This window comes from Eublepharis macularius, chromosome 3, assembly GCF_028583425.1.
Source record: "Eublepharis macularius isolate TG4126 chromosome 3, MPM_Emac_v1.0, whole genome shotgun sequence".
In the NCBI taxonomy this organism is placed as follows: Eukaryota; Metazoa; Chordata; class Lepidosauria; order Squamata; family Eublepharidae; genus Eublepharis; species Eublepharis macularius.
The window spans coordinates 53,246,994-53,272,701 of NC_072792.1; the positions used below are offsets into that span (position 1 = coordinate 53,246,994).

At 42.4% G+C, this 25,708-nt stretch overlaps 1 protein-coding gene across 1 annotated transcript in view; it reads left to right on the forward strand.

Annotated features, from left to right (window-relative positions):
* Positions 1–25,708, forward strand: part of AFF3 (ALF transcription elongation factor 3) — a 357,914-nt gene that overhangs the window by 109,631 nt on the left and 222,575 nt on the right. The window contains exon 5 of the mRNA XM_054974372.1: positions 12,470–12,514. Within this exon, the coding sequence (XP_054830347.1) occupies positions 12,470–12,514 (45 nt within the window). The remainder of the gene's footprint in view (positions 1–12,469; positions 12,515–25,708) is intronic.

Consider the following 25,708-nt stretch of genomic DNA (forward strand, 5'->3'; position numbering starts at 1 on the left):
AACTGAGCTATCTTCATTTTGCCCCAGATCCATTTAGTTATAGGAATTTCTCCTATAATTACGTTTTTTTAAAAATTATATATAAGACATTTGATATATTTGGTGATTTATGAATTATGTAATTAGAACACTAGCATATCACAGCCGTGTTTTTTCCTAAGTCCAAAGGTACATTAATTGTAAAATAATGAAATCTGTTATATTCACTGAAATTTTTAACGTATTTTATAATTATTAGTTAATGGTGGAATAAGAACCAGTATGTGAAAAGTGCTGATAAATAGGTTATTAATTGTTACAACTTTATGAATATATGAAACAATAGCTTAGTGGAGTTTTTTATGGCCATTGAAACCTGGGTAGAGCCTTTTCTCATGGTTATTTACTCAAATGTCCTTCTGTGCTAGACTTGCCAAATGGCCTTTAATCTTGAATAATATTAAAGAGCTACTCCTGTATCCCAGAAATGCTTGTTCACTCAGTTTCCTTTATGGGAGAAGGATGCTTGCAGCCTTTGTCTAAAATACAAGAGCTATGCATACATTTAAAGGTGCATAAGTTTTATACTCATACAGAAGAATGGAATTACCCAACCTCAGTATCCAGGCCTTCAGCTGAATGTCTACAGATGACCTTAGGTGCATACACATGAACATGGGCTTTTGTATGCACAACTGGAACCCTGCTTCTCAAAAGATGTTTAAAACCAGATGATACCTCATGTGCAGGATAGCCTTTTGGAGGTTTTTAGGCTGTAGTTTTTAGAGGGTTGTTGATTTTTTTGCACTTTTTACATTTTTAAATGTTATACTTTCTGACTATTGCTTCTGCTTTTAGTGTTAATTTTAGTGTAAATCATTACTAGGTTTCACTTAGTTGTATTATACATTTATTTTTGTATTATTAAATTAAAATGCCTTGGGTATTCCTTATTTTTTATTTTCTTAAATTTATAGTCTGCCCTCCCCAAACAGGTGGGCAGGACATGAACAATATTCTCAATAAATAAACAAAGTCCCATATTCACCTTGGTCATGTGTTAATATTGAGGTTCTTCATGATATTCTGATGGGTAAACTTTTGGACTGTGGGCTGGACTCCAAGATAGTTAGATGGATAGGGAACTGGCTAGATAATCACACCCAAAGAGTGTGTCAGTGGCATCACGTCTGATTGGAGGGAGGTGTCCAGTGGAGTGCCACAGGGCACGATCCTGGGCCCAGGAATCTGGATGAGGATGTGAAGGGATTTATCATCAGATCTGCAGATGACACCAAACTGGGAGGAATAGCAAATACTTTTGAAAATGGATGGAATTCAACAAGATCTGAACACACTGGAAGAGTGGACAGATTTGAATAATATTCAGTTTAACATGGATAAGTGCCAGGTTCTCTACTTGGGTAACAAAAATGCAAAGCATGCATACTGGATGAGGGATATGCTTCTGGGTAGCAGAGTGTGTGAATATGATCTTGGGATATAGGTAGATAGGAAGCTAAACATGAGCAGTCAGTGTGATGTAGCAGCAAAAGAGACTAATGTAATCTTGGGTATATTAACAAAGGCATGACATAAATCACAGGATGGCATTGTCCCACTATATACAGTGTTGGTCAGGCCCCACCTGGAATATTGTGTGCATATCTGGAGGTCTCACTTCAGAAAGGATGTGGACAAACTGGAATGGGGGCAGAGGAGAGCAACCAGGATGATCAGGGGCCTGGAGACCAAGCCCTACAAGGAAAAACTGAGGGACCTGGGCATGTTCAGTTTGGAGAAGAGGAGGTTGAGGGGAGACCTGATTACTTTAAGTATTGAAAAGGCTGTCACTTAGAGGATTGAAGGGAGTTATTCCTGTTGGCAGCGGAGGATAGCACTCAAAACAATGGGTTTAAACTACAGGAGAGAAGGTACCAGCTGGACAGTAGCAAAAACTTCTTCATGTAAAGAGTAATGCAGCAGTGGAATCAGCTGCATAGAGGGGTGGGTGGGTTCCCCCTCACTGGCAATCTTCAAGGAGCAGCTCAAGGAATTCTTGTTGGGGATACTTTAAGCTGTTCCTGCATTGGGCAGGGGGTTAGACTAGAAGGTCTGTAAGGCCTCTTCCAATTCTGTGATGTTTACCTGCAGAAGAACTGTTTGTGTTATTTTATGAACATTTTTTCATTTAGAATTCTTCAAATTTTTTCATTTAGAATTCTTCAAATTATTGTTTATCAGTCTGCAGGACTATTACTTCCTCCTGTCCTAGCAGAAGAAGGTAGGTAATTCCACCGCCCAATCTAGAAGGCAACCTACAGAGACTTCCAGCACTAGTTTTGCCTTTATCTGCTGCCTTTATATTATCTTCAACTAAGTGTGACTAAATACCAATTACCATTTATAAACAATTCTTTTCATTATATTCCCAGTCGTGGCATCTTTTATAGCTCAATATAATGCACAAAACAGCCACGTTAGGTGTTTTATAATGTAAACAGGGATTTAATTCATTTCACATTAAATAGCTTTTATTGATTTATTATTAATTTACATTTTTAAAAAGGCCTATAGAAAACTAATCCATTTTAATATATCAGATTATTGTAGCTGGTGTTTAGATTTGTATTACAGTGTGATGGAAAGGTTAACTGTTCCATAATGACCTATTTTGTAAGTGTTGTTCTGTTAGTGACAAACAGTTTGCATACAGATTTTTTTGTGGGGGGAAATGTTGTTGAGTTTAGTGAAAGAACTTACTGTGTCATCTAAGGGGAGTTATACTATTCTAATTCCATTCAAGTCACCTGGAATGCACTGTTAGGCTATTATCCTATAGACACTTTCTTAGGACTAAGTCCAATGAATTCAATGAGGTAAATGTGCAGAACAAAAGCAGATGTAATGTCAGGCTGTAAAAGATAACTTGCTGTTGTGCATAGACATGATTCAGATGGGGGCCATGTGGGGAAGGAAAAAGGGGATTTAACTGCTCAACCTGCACTCAGTCTTACTCATTGAAAACTGTCTTCCTGCAGCATTTTAAAGGGGGAAAGACAGGCTACAAAAGGCAAAACTGGTTGTTAAAGTGAAGGGTGTATGATCTAAATTAGCGAAATTGAGCAGGGCTTGATTAATCACCTCTTTCCTTCCTATGGTGGCCCTGATTCAAATCATGGCTTTTAACACAGAGAGTTTACTTGCCACAGACTGATGAATAACTGAGATCTCCATCCTGTTTGTTTTCATTGTGATGTCTGCATCCTGCTCTTCATCATTGGACAAAGTGGGCTCAAACTCATGAAAATGGGTAAATATGAGTATATAGCCTTAGATTTCTTTGCATGCTAACCAATCATTCATGTTCTTAGATTAAATCAATATAATCCAATTTCTACTTCGGAACTTTCTAGAAAAAATGGATATGTATTTCAAACAATTATTCAATTTAGTACACTTAACAACATACATTAATAAACATGGCACAGCAGATAATGCAGTATGGATATTTCCCAACACCCCAGCTGGCTCTTTTGGAAAAGCATTTATTTATTTACTTACTTATTTATTTATACTCTGCCTTTCTCACTGAGACTCAAGGCGAATTACATTTCCATAAACAATCTCATAGAATAAATAAATACAGTGTCAAGAACATTTCCAAAAACAATTTCATGGGGTAAATGAATATAAGTTTACAAAGACATAGTATTAGCAGGGATCAGGGCTTTTTTTCAGCGGGAATGCGGTGGAACGGAGTTTCGGCACCTCTTGAAAATGGTCACATGTCCAGTGGCCCCGCCCCCTGATCTCTAGACAGAGGGGAGTTTAGATTGTCCTCCGTGCCTGGCGTGGAGGGCAATCCAAACTCCCCTCTGTCTGGAGATCAGGGGGCAGGGCCACCGGCCATGTGACCATTTTCGCCGAGGGTAATGTAAACTTTAAAAAACTCCCCCCTTGTTCCAGCTGACCCAAAGTGATGTCATTGTGCGGTCAAGTTCCACCACTGAGTTCCACCACCTCTTTTCCCAGAAAAAAAAGCCCTGGCAAGGATCCAATATGGGGTTGAGGAATTGCTGAAACAGAACATAATCAATTCTAGGACTTGCATTAAACAACACAAAGCACAGGTAGTACATATTTAAAGCAACAGATACTATGTTTAAGGCAAAATAATGGTGAAATCTATGGTTTTTAACTCATTAGCAAAACATCTGGGAGCCTTTCCTACAATACTGTTCTCTTAGCTGAGAAAAAGGCGTTTTTGATATGATATGAGGAACAAAATTGTAGAAGTACTGCACTGTGTGTATTAGATCCCGAGGAAATTCAGCCTTTGCTGATGGTAATCATGAAGTATCTAGCAGGATTAGGTCTGTAATCTACAGCAGCTATTTTAATTTCTACCATTTTCCAGAAATGTGGCAAGAATACATGTCAACATTTTTCTGAGTAAAGAAATATACTGTGACAAAGTATTGATTTTATACAATCAGTCTTGCACAATAACAATAAAACCTTTATATTTTATTAATAGAACTATACTGTTCCAGTCCATTACACCTCCTTGATATTGTTTCTGGACTCCAGTGTGCACTTTATATGAACAAATTGTTAAAAGAGTTATGAAGCTGCCTGGTTAGTGTGCCTAAACATTTCACTGGAGGTGCCCAAGCATCTTTTGTATGATGAAATATTATCAGAGAGGTTGTTTATAATTGATTGTTTGTATGTTATTAGAAAAGTTGGAAGGGGGGGGTTGAAAAGCTTTCTTTTTTTTTCTAACCCTAAAGGGTTTTACTGAGAGTTTGAGAATCTCCAGGCCATTCTAAAAAGTATTTTTCTAAATGTTTACCGTGAGCAATTATGATTTTATAAAATCATCACCAAGATATCTGTATACTGCATTTACCTCCATCACCTTCTTCTGATCTATAACTCAGAGTCGGGACTGACATTATTATGCAACAAAAAATGCCCTGTCAGCTCTTGATCGACATGCTGCTGTCCAGTAGACTTTCATCATTTACTGATGCATTATTACTTACACTTCTTCTCAGTCCTTGGTCCAATCATGTAAGCCTATTCTTACTCCCACAGTGGATCATTGTAATCAATATATAATTACATTTTGAGGGAAATTCAGTTGTTGCTCTGCTAGGCAGCAGTAGATTCCTATCCACAGTATTTGCAGGTGTCGCTGTTTGTGGTGATCATAGGAACGGTTCCCCTACAAATGGGGAGAGTCTGTTGTACTGATACATAAAATATATGTTAGTTATACTTGAAGGAGCAGGTCTGTAGCTTGTGGGAGTGGCTAGTCCCAAGTGTACTGCTGGATAAGCAAGTGGCAGCAGTGATCAGGAATGTTTTTTTACCAGGAAGGTGCAATGCTGCCAGCCGATGCTGCTTCTGGCCAAGAGGAGCAGCTCAGCCGCTGTTGCCGATGTGAGAGTGGCACTGTGTGGAACCCCCCCCCCCTTTTCCATGGGCACCTGGTGTTCCCTCTGAGCAGGGGGGAGTGTGTCTCTCCCACCCTTTCCATGAGGGCAACAAGATGGGTGTTGTCTGCTGCTTCCACTTTGGACCGCCAGTGGCGGCTCAGCAGCTCGCGCTGAGTTTGACAGGTTTGAGCTGCACGGTACCCCCCCTTTGCATGGGCACCTGCTGTCCCCACTGGGCAGGGGGGAATGGGTAATGCCCCCACGACCAGTCACGTTCTCTCCGCAAAGGCAAGAAGGTGGTTGATGCTGGCTGCTGAAAAAGAGTTCCTCGGTGGGATGCTCAGAGGAGGCCTTGTGGCTGTGGGTGGACCTTCCCCCTCTCGCTCCTAATGACATGTCCTCTCCCTCCCCTCCTTTCCGGCAAGGCAGGAAGGTGGGTGATGCTGATGGCAGCCTCCTTTGGGCGCTTGCACAGCATATCAGGAACTGTTTCACATATAGTTAAGCTGCACGGTCCCCCTATCCTTCGCCAACACTGAGCCCTCTGAGCAGGGGGGAAGGGGTCCCCTGACTCATGTCCGTCCCACAAAGGCAGGAAGGTGGCCGAAGTCTGCTGCTACTGCTGCTGTCATGTTTCCGTCTCCCCCTCTCAGGAACCACTCTGACCCATCCAAGCAACGTCTCCTGTCCTGCCCATCACCTACATTCCGCAAAGGCAGGGCGGCAGATCAGGTCTGCCCCTGCTTCAACATGAGGGAGCTATCCTGTTACTGCTCCCTCCTTGGTTACACAGCTCGGTTGCGCTTGTGCATCCGATTGTATTGTATAGGGATTCAGTCGGTTGACAGTGTGGCGGCTCCCCTGTCAACGGGACTGACGGGACCTCTTTCAGCTGGGTGGGAATGTGTCCTGCAACTCTGGTCCTTTCTGGCAAGGCAGGAAGGTGGGTGCTGTCGGCTGCTGCTGCCCTGTTCCTCAGTGGAACCCTCGGGTGAGGACCCTTGCTTGCTGGAGGATCAGGCCCCCATCCGAATGACATGTCCTCTCCCACCCATGCTGGGAATACCAGTGCGCTCCTCTTTGGCCTGTCGGGGGGGCACATGGGGGTGCTGCCAGCGAGCAGCCAGACCCCTGTCCCCTAAAGGGGAGGTGGCTCGTCGCCTCCTTCCCGTGCCTACTGGGCCCGGTGGCCGCCATCTCATCACCCTCCTTCCGGCCTGCACCGGGAATACCAGCGCACTCCACTTTGGCCTGGCGGTTGCAGGGGGATCTTCCCACTTAGCCCCCACATGACAGGTCCTCTCCCTCCCATTCTTTCTGGCAAGGCAGGAAGGTGGGTACTGTTGGCTGCCACCACAGAGTAGCTCAGTGGGAGCTTTGGAGGAGGCCTTGCGGCTGTTGGTGGATCTTCCCACTTCCCCTCCAAATGACATCTCCTCTCCCTCCCGTTTTTTCCAGCAAGGCAGGAAGGTGGGTGCTGTTGGCTGCTGCCGCCCTGTTCCTCAGTGGGACCCTCGGGTGAGGACCCTCGCTTGCTGGGGGATCAGGCCCCCATCCGAATGACATGTCCTCTCCCACCCATGCCGGGAATACCAGCGCACTCCTCTTTGGCCTGTCGGGTGGGCACATGGGGGGCGCCGCCGGCGCGAGGCCAGACCCCCCTGCCCTGCCTCAACCACGTTCCTGCCCTTGCTGGGAATACCAAGGCGCTCCACTTTGGCCTGGTGGGCGGGCACAGGGGGGTGCCACCAGCAAGCAGGCAGACCTCCCGCCTTCTCCCTGTGCCCACCAGGCCCAGCGGCCGCCGGCCTCAGCCACCGTTCATGTATCGCTGGGAACAGCGGCGCGCCCCACTGTGGCCTCCACAATCCACGATCCGGGTTCGGTTCGGGAATGGGAGATGTTCATTGCTGTTCAGGAATTCGGGATCGTGGCCCGCACCGAACCACGATCTGCTGGTTCGCTAATTTTTTTTGGTTCGTGCCCATGTCTAGTAAGGAGTACAAACTGTGAGAATTTCATCCAGTTGAAGTAAGAAGAGGAAAGTTACAGCTGAAAATTTATTCTGCCTTTCCCCCCTATAAAATTGGGACCTTTGGTAGGCATGGGTGAGGATTGCAATCTCTCCCATTAAATCAATGGAAACAAAAGCAAATAAAATAACTAATTTATGAAAATAAGAAGAATCCTGGTAGATAAGACCAAAGATCCATTTATAGTCATAAGCAAAGTTCTAAGCTAAAAAAGTTTAGTAATGGATATATAATGAAAAGAGTTTGAAGGATAAAGCAAATTGTGCAGGCCTCCAATTTCATCTGGATTGACTCCTTAATAAATGAGTATAGGTCTGCAGCAGCCATTGTTAGTTCTAGTTCGATGTGTCAGTATTTAATAGGCTTCCCAACCTCCAAATGGAGCCTGGAAATCTCCTGGAATGACAACTGATCTCCAGACTTCAGAGATCAGTTCCCCTAGAGGAAATTGCTGCTTTGGAGGTGGACTCCCTTCTGAGCTCCCTCCCCTTCCCCAAATCTCTGGAATTTGCCAATTTAGAGTTGACACCCTTGGTATTTAATCATTGTGTGACCTTCACACTTCATGGAGTTATTCAGTCGTCTTTGTGAATACTCAAAATTGGTGCAAATGAACACCAAGCAGATACAGAGTGATTTTTGTCACCTCAAAGTACTTTGCTTTTCATAGCTGTGCTATAGTAGAGCAGCTTTTTTATTTTCAAGCAGGGGTGTGGGGATCACATAACAGGATGGAAAAAGAAAATATGCATGCTGGCATTTTCCATCCATGAAGTAGTAAACGTCCTTCCCCTCTGAGATTTCAGACAGTTTAGAATCTCTGAACATTTTGAACCTAGCTGAGAAAAGCAAAACCTCTGCACTGATAAGCTTTTGTGTGAATCTTATCTTGAGGTTTAGAGCAGAACTGCTGGGGCAACAAATTTTCAGGGCATCTGGGCCTTGAAAATAGTATTTTCTCAAACATCACATGTACCACTTTCCCATATCTTGTGTAAAGGCTAGCCAGTATAGGTCAATTAGAGGGGAGAATAGAGCTTTCAGAAAACTGGGTCATTTTAGGAGTCAGGCTTCTATGTGATCTAGGACTCATAGAAATAAGAATAGTTTCTTTTTAAAAAATGAAAGACTTGCCCAAATGAGGAAAACATTAACAAAATAAAACTAATTGCATAATAAAGCAAGCAAGAAAAAAATGAATGTTAAGAACATATCACTAAAAAATATCGAAGCACGAATCCAACAAGCTGAACTGTCAAACAACAAAGGATGAAAGATTAACTGAAGGAGGATTTATCTTTAAAAAATTTTTTTACTTCATTTATACCCCATATATCTCTCCAATGGGGACTCAGAGTGGCTGACATCATTCTCCTCCATTTTTCCTCACAATTATCAGGTAGGGTTACCAGCTGCAGTCTGGGAGATTCTTGGATATTTGGGATATGTCTGAGGAAGGTGGGATTTGACAAGGGGAGGGACTTCATTGAGTTATATTGCCATGGAGTCCATGTTCCAAAGCAGATATTTCCTCCAGGAGAACTGATCTCTGTTACCTGAAGATCAGCTGTGATTCTGGGAGATCTCCAGTCCCACCTGGATCTGGTAACCCTAAAACTGAAGTAGGTTAGTCTGAGAATTTTTGTGACTGGCAAGATTCCATGGCGGAGCAGGGAATTAAACCTGGGTTGCCCAGATCCCAGTTTGTCACTCTAGCCATTACACTAGACTAGCTGTAGCACTACACTTGATAGGGAGATTGTAGATACACTGTGTGAATTAATTGTGTTGGTCTTCACTGTAGAATACGGTGGGTAAGTGCATATTCAAGCAGCTGTTAAAAACCAGCAGGTTCTGATAGGCTTTGTGATTATTAAACAGGTGACAAAAAGAGATTAAGTTCTAGGTATAATCAGCACATTATAAATCAAACCACCAAGTTGTTATAGGTTTTGTAATTCATGAACATATTTAACATTCAGTTCTCCCCCTCTTCTCCAAGGGCTAACTGATTTGAATCATTATATATGATTATGACTCTCATGATAAAATACATGTTTTTTATAAAATTAAATAAGAATGCTAGGTTTGCCACTCTCCAGGTGTGACTTGGAAGTCTCCTGCACTTGCAACTGAACTTCAGACTACAGAGATCAGTTCTTCTGGAGAAAATGGCTGCTTTGGAAGGTGGGCTATATAGCATTATAGCTTGCTATGTACCTCCCCAAACCCCAACCTTTACCTCCAGGATTTTCCCAACCCGGAGTTGGCAACCCTACCTGAGTAAAACCAGATTGATTGAACAAAGGGGGTTGATTTTACAGCCCCTCAAAATAGGTCCCTTTCTGGGAAGTTGTACTTCTCTCTCTACTGATTCCTAAAAAGGCAGCAGCCTAACAGGAGAGCTCCAGATGGGCATTAGCATTTAAAAAAAAACAAAACCTTTCTGCATTCATTTTATTTTCCTATTTTTACAGTGGCTGACTGGCAATAAAAAAATTATGCTTCCACTGAAAACACTGTTTGCTGTGCTTCCTTGTTGTGATCTGTTTGTTTAACAAAATAAAGAAGGAAATTAGCAACTTTTCCTTTACTTCCTATGGGAGGCTGGGGAGGCTATTTTTCAACCATATAACACTAGAACTGCAGGCGAGTGTCTACGGTCTGTCTACAAAACATCACCCAAATTTCAAGTGCATAGACTAAGCATTTCAATTCTACTGCCACTGGTTCCTCCAGGCTTTCTATTTTCTATTTTTGCTACCCCCTGATCCAACCTGCTGCCCCCTGGCTCTGCTCACTGGACAGTGTTGGGGAGGCACGGGAGTGGGGAGAAGCACGTACATGCAATTCTGCGCTTCCCCATCACACTGGCAACAGAGGAATCTCAGAGTCCACTGAATTAGAGCTGAATGAAATCTGCCAATTTGAAGGCAGTTTTTACTCAGCTCTTCTCAAGCATTCACAGGGACTCCTCCCTCCTCCATCATGCTCATTTTCCAGTGAAATAAAGGAGTCATGGCACATGCACACTAAATATCAGTCAACTATCTCTAAACAATTTTACTCAAAAGTGCAAACAGTGAAAAAGTGCTCAGAGCTATGTATAAATATCAAACATTTAAATATAGTCAAATAAGATATAAATACCATAAATATATTAAAACAGTACCTCTTTTTTGGATCTATACGCATGCACACTAAAGCCAAGCCAAGTGAAAACTGCTTCCAAAACTGCAACTCTTCAGTACACACTGGGATTCCTGCATTGCGCCAGAAAATGATGTCATTATCTGGCATGACGGGAAGCATGGGAGTGTGCACACGCTATGTGCGCCCATTGGAAGTGAGTACTCTGCTGTCCCCCACCCCCTATCCCCCCTGCTTGGGCCCCTTGGCAGAATGAGCAAGCTGAAGTTCTGCTATTATTCATTATGGGGGACTCTGGGGTGGCTGAAGAAGCTGTTTTTCAATGAAATGACACCAAAATTGCAGGGGAGCAACTATTGCCTGTAGTGGTGTAACCAAATTGGAATGCTCAGTCCAATTTGCTTGAAATTAGGGTGGTCTTTAATGGATATGCCATAGTCATTCCTCTGCAATAAACTTACAGTGCAGTCCTATGCTGAGTTGCTACAATGTAAACCCATTTAAATCAGTGGGTTTTTAGACTAGAGTAACTCTCTAGGGATTGCACTGTGCATGTAACCTTTGTGTTGATTTTATGAGATTATATATTAAGTGAAATATGAGGCAGCTCCATTCACATGATAGTTCTGAAGATGTAAATTCACCCGGTACAGTCCTCATGTTCAGTTTAGCAGCAGACAAGAGGACCTCATATTTTCATGCACATTTTTGAACTTAATGCAGTATAATTTCAAAGTGCATCTTACTTAGCTGTGATATAATATAGATACAATTTGGGACTGGAAAGACCAGCTACTCTAAGCTTCCAAAATTAACATTCCTGGTTGTTATCAGATTCTAGTTGCCCCACTGTCAAATGTGAGATAGTTGATACCAGGGATATGCCCAATCTGTGGTGGTACTTCATTTTTTAAAATTTCTTTCCCATCTCTGTGCAACTGATACCAGCTCTGATGGACTTTAGGCACAAAATAAAAACATTTTTTATAGAACCAGCATATTTGAAGGAGTTCCTACTCCCTTATAAACCTACCTGACCACAGTGGACACCTTGCATGTCGCTGCTTTGCTTGCCCCCATTTTCTGAGATTAGGCAGGTGGCAACCCATTGTTGATGACTGTATTTTAAGTTCTTATTTATTGGGTTTTAGATCCCAATAAAATACACACCAGTGTTGCTAGATAATAGTAATATTTACTAATATTTAAAAGAAGAAAAGAGGTATAAGATTACATTATGGTGTCCAAAATGTTAATTCTTATTTTAAAATTCAGTTAAAATTAGGGAAAGGATGAAGTTCCACAATGTTCCAGGAGAAAAAAAAGCTCTTAACATAGGAATGATACATCCACCCTTGACCCTTTGCAGTTGGGCTTCTTGCATGGTTACAACTGAGATGACATTGTTTTCTTTGTTTGATGATATCTATTTGCAAAGGGATTTTTGCTCCTCCCCCTCCTCCTATCTGGGTGTGAGTTTTGATGCTGTGGATCATTTAATCTTATTGAAGCACTATTGAAGACTCTATTCAAGATGCTAGTTCCTATCTTTAAAGTCCTTCATGACCTGGGACATACATACGTGAAGGGTCTCCTCTCCCTCTATGAACCCATGTACCAGTTATCTTCCTTCTCTCCCCCTTATGTGGAGCATTTTGGTTTTGCTCATTTCCAAATATATTCTGTTGTTGAATCAACCTTTTGGAATAGGCTTCCTGACAGATAAAACACTGTCACTGCCAGCATTTAGTAAGGCATGCAGATTTACTTTAGCATTGCATACATGTTGCCCCAAAGCATATAGCTAACTGTATTATTAATTATTTCTCACTTTATATCTATGTTCTTCGTTGTTTACAGGAGTATGGGACAGAAGAGGACAGCTGTGTTGAAGAAATTTTAAGGGTAGGACTACAGTTTATCCTTCCATTATTTAAACGCTTAGAGTACGTTTGATATCACTAGACTAGAAGGAGCTTTCTCAAAATGTTTTTCTAACATGTTGGGTGTATTTATAGAAAAATTATAGAAAGTTCAAATTTTGACTTGATTTATGAGTGTTGTACAATACAGATTTTATTTAAGCATTGCTTCAGCCTTAAATTCCTCTTCAGTTATTTGGAATGTATTACATCTGTATTGTATTTATGTTCTCCTTTCCCTGCCTTCCTATCCTGAGTAAGTAACAAAGGCTGAAATCCTAAGAATTTTCCAGGGAGCCAACCACATTTAATAAAATGGGAGTTACTTGTGAGTAGACCTGCTTAAGATTGCTCCCAGAACAAGTAAAACAAGTTTATTGTATTCATATTTATTGCCACCTCCTGCTTTTTCCTCCCTCCCCATCCCTGTAACTCTATAAGCAAATAAATAAGTGGGATAATTAGGAAATAAGTATGCATTGTTGGTCACAGGCTAAGTATAAAGTAGTGCAATTCCCTACTAATATTCTGTCAGTCTAAGTCCATTGAAATTAATTGGCATAGATGGGTGTGTGGCAATCAGCCCCAAAATTGTGCCTGTCTCCAGTGCTCTGAACCAATCTTGTAATATCTGCCTTCAAGCAAGCCCTAGAGACTGGTCAGCCAATAAGATTCTCTGGAACTTCCTTGGGGGGGAATGGGAGTGAGCCATCTGTTTAAAGAGGGGAAATTGTTACATTTCCCCTTTGGATAGGGAGATAGTGGCCTTGGATAAAAGCATAAGCTGAGCCAGGCTTTTCTATTGAGTTCAGTTAGGATTTGAGGGGTCAGGGTAGAGAATGATACTTATTTTTAATAAAGTAAACAAGCCTCTTTTTTGAACGGCCCACTAGGCTTGTCAGTCCCCTGTGGGGGCAAGGGATGTCCCACCCCCAGCCTCTGCTCCCACCACCTCTCATCTGGCTGATGGGGGGAAGGTATGGGAATGTGGCGGTATGGAGGTGAAGTGCATTCCCACATACTTAAGAGCACCTCTGGGTTGCGCCAGGATTTGTGTCATTCCCAGCATGACACCGAAGTGATGGGACATGCTTGGGGTCCGACTGACCCCGAACACTAAATTAGGGGGTGATTTTTAAAAATTACCCTCCTCAATTTAGTATTTGGGGTCAAATTGACCCCTTGGCACAACCCAGTGCTTCTGCATCTTGTTGGGAATGATATTCCTGGTGTGATGCGGGACACTCTGGAGTGCATGTGTGCTGTCCATGCACGTGAAGTGAATGCCCCCCGTGCTACTCACCCCCACAACACCCCCATCCCCTACTTTCACCCCCGGTGGACCTGGCAACCCCAGGGTGCACCAAAATCTGTTTGTACTGGTTCTAAGGCTAGGTTCTCTAAAAATTAACAGAGTGGCCTGGAACCTGAGTAGAATCCTGTCAGCAGTGATTATTTCCAGAGGAACCCTATCTGGAGGAAAAGGAATTATTTTCTCCCCTCAGTTTTTGTGTGTGTATCAACTTAGGCTCAGGTTCAACTAGTAATCTCCCATTGTGGAAAAGTATAAACTCTGCAGAGCAAAGCTAGAAGTCAGCTGTACATTGTTTTACAGTTTTACTACCATGAATCAGTAACTCATTTCTACACTTGAAATTCTGAGAATAAATTATTGGTTGTCCTATTCTATCAGTGTGTTGTCTGTCCAGTCAAAATAGCTGTGAGAAAGGGGTTTCTAATCACCTCATTTATCAAGTACCACATTATTAGGGTCACAATGACAAGCCCTTTAGGGAAGGCAAAGCTGCATGCTACCATCCAGTTAATAAGTTTGTGTCCCCCTTTTTATGGATATTGTGGTGGCTGGGGTTTTTAATGGAAGGAAAGTAGAGAACACAGTGCCAGCATTCAGTCCAGAGAGCATTTACCTCAGAGATCTCCTCAACTCTCACTTCTTCTTCATTCCCCATCACATTAGGGCTATGCCCCAAATAAAATCTAAGGTAGCCCATAGCTGTGCAAACTCATTACACAAACAAACAAAATTATTTATTTATTTATTTATTATTATCTATTATATTAGATTTTTAGTCCACCCTCCCCGCTAGGCAGGCTCAGTGTTAACAACCAGGTACTAACTGTCACAGATATAACTCTGCTTAGGATGGCACTGTAAGTCACTGAAAATGTAAAAACACACTATCGTGGATGCTCATCAGGATGTGCATCCAGTTTTCACCCACAGTTCCCAATCCATCAACTGCTGGCATGCAGAAGCCTGCTGGTGTGTGAGAATCTTCTTAATGAGATCAGGTGGGAGAAAACCTACAGTTTAAAGATGATAACCCCACTTCTTAAACAAGCTTAAATAAGCAAAAGTGATTTACAAATCTACTTCCTGACACACTTTCAAATTCTGTGTAACAGTCTTTAAAGCAGTATATTTTAATGATAGATTTCCTATAAAATGTTGTCAGTGGACTAATGATTTGAAACAACCCAGACCAGAGCAGAACTTCCTTATTATAAATGGAAAATGGAAAACAATAGGTTTGTTCCCAGTTGCTTGATAGAAGATTACATTTTTTTAAAAGTAAGAATGTATCATTCTGTCTTTTTCAGATTTTCTTCTTCTTTTTATCAGTTACAAAAGTACCTTTACAATTAGAAATATATTCTCTTTGGGACTTTTGTTTTTTGTTTTTTATTTTATTTTGTTTTTATTTCAGAAAATTGGAAATACAGGGCAGTAGACATAAAATTTTAACTAAATTCTTAGGAAAATTGGAAATACAGGGCAGTAGACATAAAATTTTAACTAAATTCTTAGCATATTCTAAAATTAAGAGAACATTAAGATGGGCTTAAGAAGTTCATTGGCTCAGATTGTCAATAATATGTTGCTAGTGGAAATGATGGATCACTTCAGTACAGTAGAATAAGAACACACATTTGTTTGGGGGTCTTTTTTAGTAAGCAGGAGGAACAGTGCTGACGACAGGGGCAAGCTGATTGGTTGTTTAATAATGCATCACAAAATTCTTGTCAGATCAAAAGCAAATCAGACAAACCTGAAAGAAAATGAAATGGCATCACAGCAAAAAATATGGGATTCATCTCAGACAATTCAATCATAAGCTAATTTACTTGGATATAGATAACATTAAAAACAGTGGAATTTACTGCTAAATAAGATTAAAGTGCCAAGTACTAGTTTTGACCTCTAAAGCCGGAAATGTTTGGAGCCTAGATTCCTGAAGGACCATCTTCTCCAAAGCAATAGAAAAGAGCAAGAGTCCAGTAGCACCTATAAGACTAACAAAATCTGTGGAAAGCTCATACCCTACCACAAATTTTGTTAGTCTGGACTAGACATGGGCACAAACGGGAAAAAAACCCGAACACCTTGTGCGTCGGTGCCATCCATGAACAACGAACAATAAACATGGACGAACATGAACTGTTTGTTGTTCGTTGTTCGTGGGGGCCAGAACCACCCCACCCCCCACTTAGTCCCCCTCAAACCCACTTACCTGGCCCTTTAAAGATCCCCTTAAACTATGAGCTAGCAGGCGGCAGGGGGGGGATTCCCTCTTGCCACCTGCCAGCTAATAGTTTAAAGGGCCCTTTCCTGCCACGTGCAAGGGGCAGGGACCTTTAAACACCCCACAAACTGACCTTTCCAATGTCCAATACCCACCAAATTTGCAGGGGGCATAGCCGTCACTGTCCTCTGAAGACCCCCCCCCCCGAGTTTCAGAGAGATTGCACCCCAGGAAAGGCATGATCCACGGGTCTCCATGTTGGCTGTCATTTTCTCTTCACAGTGGCAAAAACAGGACTCTCTGCTGGAAGTACTTTGAAGGGTTAAAGCCAGAAGGAAAGCCAGGAGGAGTTCAGACAGAGTTCAGTCCCTCCCTGCCTCCGGTTGCCAAGGAGATTGATTGCAGCAGGTGCCAGACTGTCTGGCTTGCCAAACAGCTGCAGAATGCAATGAACGAGGCTTGCAACGACCACCAGTTTGTTTAGGATGGGGCCTCATGAAGAGCTTGTTCAAGAACAGCAGATTAGGCTGTTCGTTGTTTTTTTCTGTTCGTAATGCTGTTCGTGCCCATGTCTAGTCTGGACTCTTGCTCTTTTCTACTGCTACAGACTAATACGGCTACCCATCTTGATCCATCTTCTCCAAAGTGAAGCTACTAAGATGCTGAAATCAACTAGTGAAGTCCTGCTTTGTTCTTTCTTCTAGTAGAACAGGTTTTTTTCAGTAGCAGCACCCAGACTGTGGAATGCCAAGACATTCATCTGGCTTTCTCTCAGGCAATTTGTTAAGAAGGCAGTCAAAACAGATGTTTCTCTTATCCTTTTATCAGACATAGCCCATTTTACTGAGTTTGGAGTACCCCTGTATAGGATTTCACTATTAGATTGTTTTGTGGTATCCTATGTTTTTAAATCTTTAATCTGTTCCTGTTCCTGACGTGACAAGGAATTGAAGGCTCCCACATGGAGCTGATTTGATAAAAATCAACCCCAGATGTAGTGTTGGAGGCCGATCTTTATCAAATACAGCTCTCAGGAGGGCCCTTACTTCCTTGTCATGCCAGGAAGGATGTCATTTCCGGCACAACTAAAAATCCTCCAGAGTGCATAGGAGTGTGCTACGGAGTTCCCTGGGCCTATTCCCCATATCTTCCCCCCTGCTGGCCAAGTGAGAAGTTGCAGGTGGGGTTGGAGGCTGGGAATGGGAGATCCCCCATCCCCATCAGGGGAATGGGATTCCTATTCTTATCAACATTTATGGTTGTTATGCTCTTATGATTATAGTGTGGGCTATTTTATTGTTATACTATTCTATTTGCTTTGTGTAATAATGTTATTATGTGAACTGTCTTGGTGATATGTTTTATCTAAAGGCAGAGTGTTAAATAAGTAAATGTGTCCATGTAGAACTTTTTTGACCTTGCACTTGATGAAACATCTTTTTTAAAAAACAGATGTCTGCATTTCCTATGTGCTGATTGGTACTTTAATATTTTCTTAAATGATGTTTGACTTGCACTATAATTTGCTAAGAAGATGGTGTGGCTTGACAGAGTAGTGAGCACTTAAGAAAAACCTAGACCTTTTATATCTGCCACTTATTTCCTGATTATCTTTCTGGAGGTCAGGCCTTTCATTTTGACACTTAATGAATAAAATGTCTACGTTGCAGGAAATGGGATAATGAATTGTGAAAAGACATAATCAGCAATGACTAAATAATTAAGGGAATTGAAATGTAGAGTCATCGGGGAATACATTAATAATAACATGGTTTTTCCATATGCTGAAAATGCTATCTTTAAAAAAAAAAGTCACCATACATGCTTTGTGGCAAAAAAGTAATTTAATAGGAACTGTAATTAGATGTTCTGCTTTTAACTGACTGAATAAAAGATGAAATCATATAGAAAGTATATTTAGAAACAAGCCAGAAAGTAAACTTATTATTATTCATAGTCCTGCTAATAGGAGCTCTAATTTATGCATCTAGTGGGAATCATGTTAAGCAATTAGGAAGTGGTGTCACACTTCACTTGCCTTTATTATGCATTTACATATTTATATATATATATATATATATTCAAAAACATGCCAGCAATTCCCATCTTTTAGTTACCTTTAATGCAAGTATCTGTCTAGAACATTACTCTGACATACTGTTTAATAAATGTGGTTACTGGAGCTCTAAAGCTGTCTGAAGTTCAAGGGAAATAATGTCAAACATGCTTCTTACTTTATCCAGCCTATCACATAGGCTTCTATTAATCCCAACTGAAACAGGAAGAATCTCACTGTAGCATTCTATCATGATTTTTTCAGAAATGTATTACTGTAGGAATGATGCTGTTCCCTTTGCCTACCATCCTGAACTTCTCTCTTGTTGCAGCTCCCCAGCATCCGTTACCATAATCTTGTTTATGCAACATGCCGTGAATGAGTTGTTATATTTCCTTTAAAATTGTTTCAACAGTTTGCATTTCAGTGTATATAATTATTGCACTTGAATGATATTAATAATAATAGTAATACGTTGCATTCTCACCCAGTGATTCTGTTGCACATAGAGAATGAGTAAATCATTGTAAAGTCCCAATGTATTTAAAATGTACTATCCAATTATTATATTTAATAAGAAACCCACTCAAAATATGTTGTAATATTGCATGAACCTACGCGCACTACTAATTTCCACTGTTTCTTTATAAATTGGATTGACAAACCCACTTAAAACCCTGCAGAGAGGGGAATCCTGATCATTGTTAATTTGTCCAGATAGGGCTGATCCTAACAATGAGTGGGAGAGTTAGGGGGGGGAGGAATGGGAGGTGTGTGTTGTCACCAATGTCACTCCACCACTTCCTGGTTGTACCTAAAAGTGAAAATGAGTCACTCTAGGAATTTCAAGAAATTCTATTTTCATCATTTTTCTTCTGTGCAGTCCTACATTGGGACTGCACACAAGCAGGCCAGCCACAGAGAGATTTCTCTAGCTTTTAAAGTCTGTAAGGGGGCACTCCACCTTAACTGCACGTGCAGGGATTCCCGCCAAAACACAGGTAGAGGTGGAGCACCCCTATTTCCCTCAGTTCTTCCTTTGCTACTATTGTCCTGATTACTGACTCACACAGACTTCAGGCAGGGGAAGCTCCCTAGATGTGAGAGCAAGACGAATCACGGTTCCCAGGTTCAGGCACAGATTAAACAACAATCACAGCCTCTAGTCCAAAGGGTGTATTCCAGAGTCAAGTCCACAATAACAAGCTGAGGTCAGAGACAAGGGAATCAGTTCCAAACACAACAGTAAAGTCAGTAGTAAACGGACACGTTGCTTCCACACAGCCACTCCCTTCTCTGCTGCTTTTAAGCCTCATGCTGCTCAGCCACTTGTGCTGCATCATGCACCTGCCGGCTGCCTCAGTCCTGCTCCTGCAAACACTCATCATCACTGTTCATGCTGGGCCGGTGCTGTGCTTCTAGCCTGGCACTGCACCTTCTGACTTGGAGGGCTCCCCTTGCCTTCCTCTGACGGCGTTCTCGAGGCTCTGGTGATGAGGGGGGAGAGCTGGCTAGTGCCTGGCTCCCTGTTGCCAGCCCAGGGCTGGGAGCTGAGGGACCGATGTACTAGGACCTGGCTGGGAGTCTATGTCTGATCCTTTAGACACTGCCTCCTCCTGCAGTGCCTCTGCCACTGGCCGTGGATCTGGGTCAGGCTTACCAGCTGCCTGTTCCTCAGAAGAGTCCTCTGCATCTCTTTGCTCTGCTGGGCTGGGCTGGTCCACAACAATCATCGAGAAAGGTTTTTCCTAGCTCTCCTCGTTTACTGTGATTTCTTCACTCATATGTCTCTGTTGATCTTGTCATGTTGAAAGAAAGGAAGGAAGGAAGGAAGGAAGGAAGATGTTGACAAGGTGAAATAAAACACTTCGCATTGATGAGCGCAATCTTTATCTGCTGTGTCTTGGTGGAACCCATAACATATCGGCTGTCAGAGGTTCATGCCAAAATGCCAGAAATGGCAAAGCTTCTCAGCTCAAAATGGTATTATGGGAGAAAGTTCCCTCAAGCTCGTTTACCTGGCAGTAAAGTCATCTGCTGTGATGGAGCCACCAGGTGGTTCAGAGGTGGCATGTTCTGGAATGGGGGGGGGCAGATATTTGGATCCAAACAAACGTTGGCTGTTGGTTCCAACTGTTTCCCGTCAGATTCCTGTTCTGTGACAAGCTATACTCTTCCTGGTCACTCACCGGAACTCAAGGAACATATGGAATGTGCCGCCTCCGAACCACCTGTTAAGAGGTGAAAAGCAAACCTAAACAACAAAAGCAACCAACATCTGCTACTTGGAGTAAACATAGCCACTCACTGGCCCAGGCTGCACCCATTATTATAGAGGAGGAGGTCACTAATCCACCTGAAACTCCTGTACCACCTCATGCTCCATCTTTCCAAGGAGATGAGGGGGGGGGGGCTATAGTTCATTAGATGACTTTACTGCTCCTTAGCTATCCAGGGAGCTAGTCTCGGTGCCTCCACCGGAGGAGGCTATAGATGATACCACATCATCATCCCCAAACAAGGACTATCACTTGCTCTTGGTACAAATGATATGTGTGGCCAGGGCACTGGAGTTGGACGTTTCAACTTCTAGTCCAAAACCTGAGAGTAAGGTTTTTCGCAGGCTTGTATTTTCAGTCCTGCTTCCATAGCCTCCCCACCAATAGAGGACCTGTTAGACGTTGCTCACAGCACAGGGGGGAAACTCCATCCTCCACTTCTACTATTTCTTCAAAAGTCAAGAAGTATTATAGCTCAAGTTGCAGGTTTTACTCCTTTTTAATCACCCTCACCCATCTTCTTTGGTAGCTGAGGGTGTGCAAGCCTGATACCATTATGGTTCCTTATCGGCCCTGCTGACAGAGAGGGCAGAAAACTGGATGCACTGGGCACAAAATGTACCCACCTGCAGCTCTCAACATTAAATTCAACTTAAAATCACAAGTTTTCAAGCCACCATGAGCTCCTACATTTTATTTTCTCTGGGAGAGGCTCTTCATTTATATGCAAGTTTTCCTTGATGATAACACAGCCCATTTGCGGGTCCTTCAAAGCGAAGCTACTAAATTAGCCACACGACAGATGACAGCGGGAAAACGTGAAGCGGATTGCTCAGCCAGATCCATGACTTCTGCCATTTTTTTTATCAGGCATTGCACCTGGTTACATTAAACAATGCTTCCTCGGAACAAAAAGAGCAAGACTGAGGATTTTCTCTTTGAGGGCACGTTGCTGTTTTGGAGGAAAACTGACAACTCCTTTATCCTAATGAAGAAAAAAAAATCACCAAACTGCAAAGTCTCTTGGCGCCTTTGCCTCTCCCCAGTCACAACAACCAAGGTCCTCAAACTTACTGACATTGTTCCAGAAAATATCTCTACCATCCACTTACTGGTCAAAGGCCCTATCTGCCAGCTCAATGCCATACCACTAGGAGGGCATCGAGGCCAAGAGTGAAACTAACCCAGCTGCATTCTTGCAAACCTGCTCCTCAAGGACACAACCCTGAGTTGAACACTCTTTCTGGACAGGCTATATCTCTTTGCTTTTCTATGGGACACTGTCACTAACAACTCTTTAGGACTTTCTGTAGTTAGGCAAGACTATTGTGTATATATTTTCTGAGTATCCACCATGGTGTATGCTCCTGGTGCAGAATCCTGTTCTCCTGCCCTCAAGGAGGCTATTAATGGTTTGTTGACTGAGGGTGCCATTTGCAGAGTTTCTAATGACTCTTCCCCTTGGGGGGTTGTAATCCAGGTATTCCTAGTAGAAAAGGACAGGAGTTTTCAGGCCCACCTTAACCTGAATAAGTTTAGTAAAGTTGAAAGGTTTTGCAATACACACTTCTGTATCTCTATACATCTCAATCACAGGAATTATCTTTGTTTTAAGTTGGAGGTGAATGTTTTCAGTACACAAGTATCTCCTCTCAGCTTAGCCTCTGTGTCACATGTATTCACCAAGTGTAAGGCAGTAGTAGTTGCATCCCTCTGATCTTGTTCCTTCAAGAGGGCCTTCCTTCCTGCTGTCAGAATATGAAGACTGCAGTCATTGCTTGTCAGCTTATTATCAATCTGCTTTATTAATTCAGACACTACTGCTCTCATGGCCTCTACTACCTCTGTTATATGTTGCTTGGCTGAGAATGAGGTTGTTACAAAATTGATTTTTTTACATCACTATAATCCTATGATTACCTATCTACAGGTGAAATTGTCTATATCTGTACTCAAATAGTTATCACGATGGACCCAACCTTAGGGTGCCCATTTGGGAGAGCCTGCACTGACATTTCAGCTTCAGTGTTAGGCTGAGGTGCTCATTGAGTCCCTTCCTTAATTCAGGGTATGTGATCACCCACGGAATCAAAACTGCACATTAATGTATTGTAACTCAGAGTGATCCATTATCCCTTGCATCTTTTGCAGGTCTGCTGGGCAACAAAAGTTCAGATTCATATAGACAACACCAAAGCTCTGTATTATCTGAACAAGCAAGGGAGAACGGCATCGCTAACTCTCTGTACTGAGGCTACAGCTCTGTGGGAGGGAGCTATACGAAACAATGTCCTACCACAGGCCATACATTTAGAGTGGATATGCCCAGCAGGATTTTTCACACTAATCACAAGTGGACAATCAATACAAAGTACATTCTGCCTATTTCTTTTCAACTGTGAGGATTCCCTACCGTGGACCTTTGTACAACGTGGTTCAATACAAGGCCAGATGCTTTTGTTCCCTGGTGGGTACTGACCCCTTTCTCTAGTGGATGCCTCCAAAATGCCTTGGACCAAAGAGTTCTTATATGTTTTTTCACCCCGTGCCTCTCATAACCAGGGTACTTTGCAGAACTCAGCATTTCCACAATTGCTGCATCCTTCTCATCCCTTTTTGACCACACCAGAAATGGTTTTTCTCTCTAAGGACTCTGTCCCAGGGTCAATGCCTCCACGTTCCGACAATGCCAGATCCTCTACAGAAAGGTCAGGTATGATTTCACAGTGTAGGAACCCTGAAACCGACTGCGTGGCTACTGAACCCACCAGATCCTCTTTTTTTCCCCCAAGAGGTGACTCAAATTATTCCAAATGTCCACAAGTGGCCAACTCCACACACACTTCTTATGGTCACAAGCGGAACCGTTTCATGGCATCGTTAAAACACGAAGGATTCTCAGTCTTCACTTGCCCATTGGCAGTTATTTTTGAATACTTCTTGTCACTTCAGAAGCAAGGCTTGTCTATGTCCTCCGTTGAAGGGCACTTAGCTGCTATCAGCTTTTTACAGGTTTACAAGCACTTCCCAAACTTTATCCAGATGAATAGTGGCAGCTACTAGACTCTGCTACAGGAAGGCAAAGTCTCCTTGCCCCATGGTGATCAGAGTGCAGTTGACTAGGACACAATCCTTGTCCACAGTATTTCTACAAGGAGTCTCTCTGAAACATCTATCAGGCTGCCATGTTGTCTTCAGCTGACATCTTCATAAATAACTACTCCATTGACACAAATGCCAGAGGGGAGACAGCAGTGGGAACAGCTGTCCTGCAATCCTTGTTCAGCTGATCCACTCATACCTTCCTCTGTTGATGAGTAGCTTGCTCTACTCACAATGTGGGACTGAACAGAAAAACGACAACAAAAACAGGGTTATATTGTCGAAGGCTTTCACGGCTGGAGAACGATGGTTGTTGTGGATTTTCCAGGCTGTATAGCCGTGGTCTTGGCATTGTAGTTCCTGACGTTTTGCCAGCAGCTGTGGCTGGCATCTTCAGAGGTGTAGCACCAAAAGACAGAGATCTCTCAGTGTCACAGTGTGGAAAAGATGTTGGCAGGTCATTTACATCTACTCAGGAGGGGTGGGGGTGAGCTGAGTCATCCTGTAAGAGTTTCCCAGGGTGTGGAATGCTAATGGAGGGAGGCTTCACTGTATCCTGAGGAGGTTCTTTTGCATATGGATTGGTGCTTGATGTGCTAATCTTCTCTGCAGGGCTATTGTTGAGTATAGTGTTTTGTTAGCTTCGTGTTTTTCAGGACTGGAAACCATGCTCTATTCATTCTTAAAGTCTCTTCTTTCCTGTTGAAATTGTGCTTATGCTTATGAATTTCAATGGCTTCCCTGTGCAGTCTGACAAAGTAGTTGGAAGTGTTGTCAAGTATTTTAGTGTCCTGGAATAGGATACTGTGTCCTGTTCGAGTTAGGCTATGTTCAGCCACTGCTGATTTTTCAGGATGGCCAAGTCTGCAGTGTCTTTCATGTTCTTTTATTCTTGTCTGGATGCTACGCTGTGTGGTCCCGATGTAAACTTGTCCACAGCTGCAGGGTATGCGGTATACTCCTGCAGAGGTGAGGGGGTCTCTACTGTCTTTTGCTGATCGTAGCATCTGTTGTACTTTTCTGGTAGGTCTGATTACTGTTTGTAAGTTGTGCCTTTTCATAAGCTTTCGCATCTGATCAGTGATTCCTTTGATATATGGCAAAAACACTTTTCCTGTTGGAAACTGTTTTTCCTTAGTTGTTTGATTTATCCTTGGTCTACTCGCTCTTCTGATTTCATTTCTGGAGTAGCCATTTGCTTGAAGTGCGTGGTTTAGACGATTAATTTCCTCGTTGAGAAAGTGCGGCTCACATATCCGTCTTGCACGGTCTACTAATGTTTTTATTATGCCTCTTTTCTGTCGAGGGTGGTGATTGGAGTTTTTGTGTAAGTACCAATCCGTGTGAGTTGGTTTCCTGTAGACCTTGTGACCTAACTGAAAGTTTGCTTTGCAGATGACCAAGGTATCTAGAAATGGAAGTTTACCCTCGGTTTCTTTCTCCATGGTGAATTGTATGTTCAGGTGGATATTGTTGAGGTGGTTTAAAAACTCCATCAATTCTTCCTCACCATGGCTCCAAATGATAAAGGTATCATCCACGAACCAGAACCAGACTGTATGTTTGTGGGGTGCTGATTCTAGAGCTGTTTTTTCAAAATGTTCCATGTAGAAGTTTGCTATAACTGGGCTAAGAGGGCTTCCCATGGCCACCCCATCCATCTTTTCATAGAATTCGTTATCCCATTGGAAGTAACTGGTTGTCAGACAATGGTGGAATAAGGCTGTTACATCCTCTGGAAAAATCTGATTAATAAGTGTGATGTGTCTTTTACCAGAGCCTTGGTAAATAGGGATACAACATCAAAACTGACAAGTATGTCCTGTGGATTGAGTTTCAGAGAACTAATTTGGTTGATGAAATGTTCTGAATCTTTGATGTAAGACGTGGTTTTTCCGATGTGGTCCTGTAGAAGATTGGCCAGATGTTTAGCTAATTCATATGTTGGTGAACCAATGGCACTCATGATGGGTCGGAGTGGGACTGAATCCTTATGAATTTTAGGGAGTCCATATAGTCTTCTAAACCACGCACTTCAAGCAAATGGCTACTCCAGAAATGAAATCAGAAGAGCGAGTAAACCAAGGATAAATCAAACAACTAAGGAAAAACAGTCTCCCACAGGAAAAGTGTTTTTGTCATATATCAAAGGAATCACTGATCAGATGGGAAAGCTTATGAAAAAGTACAGCTTA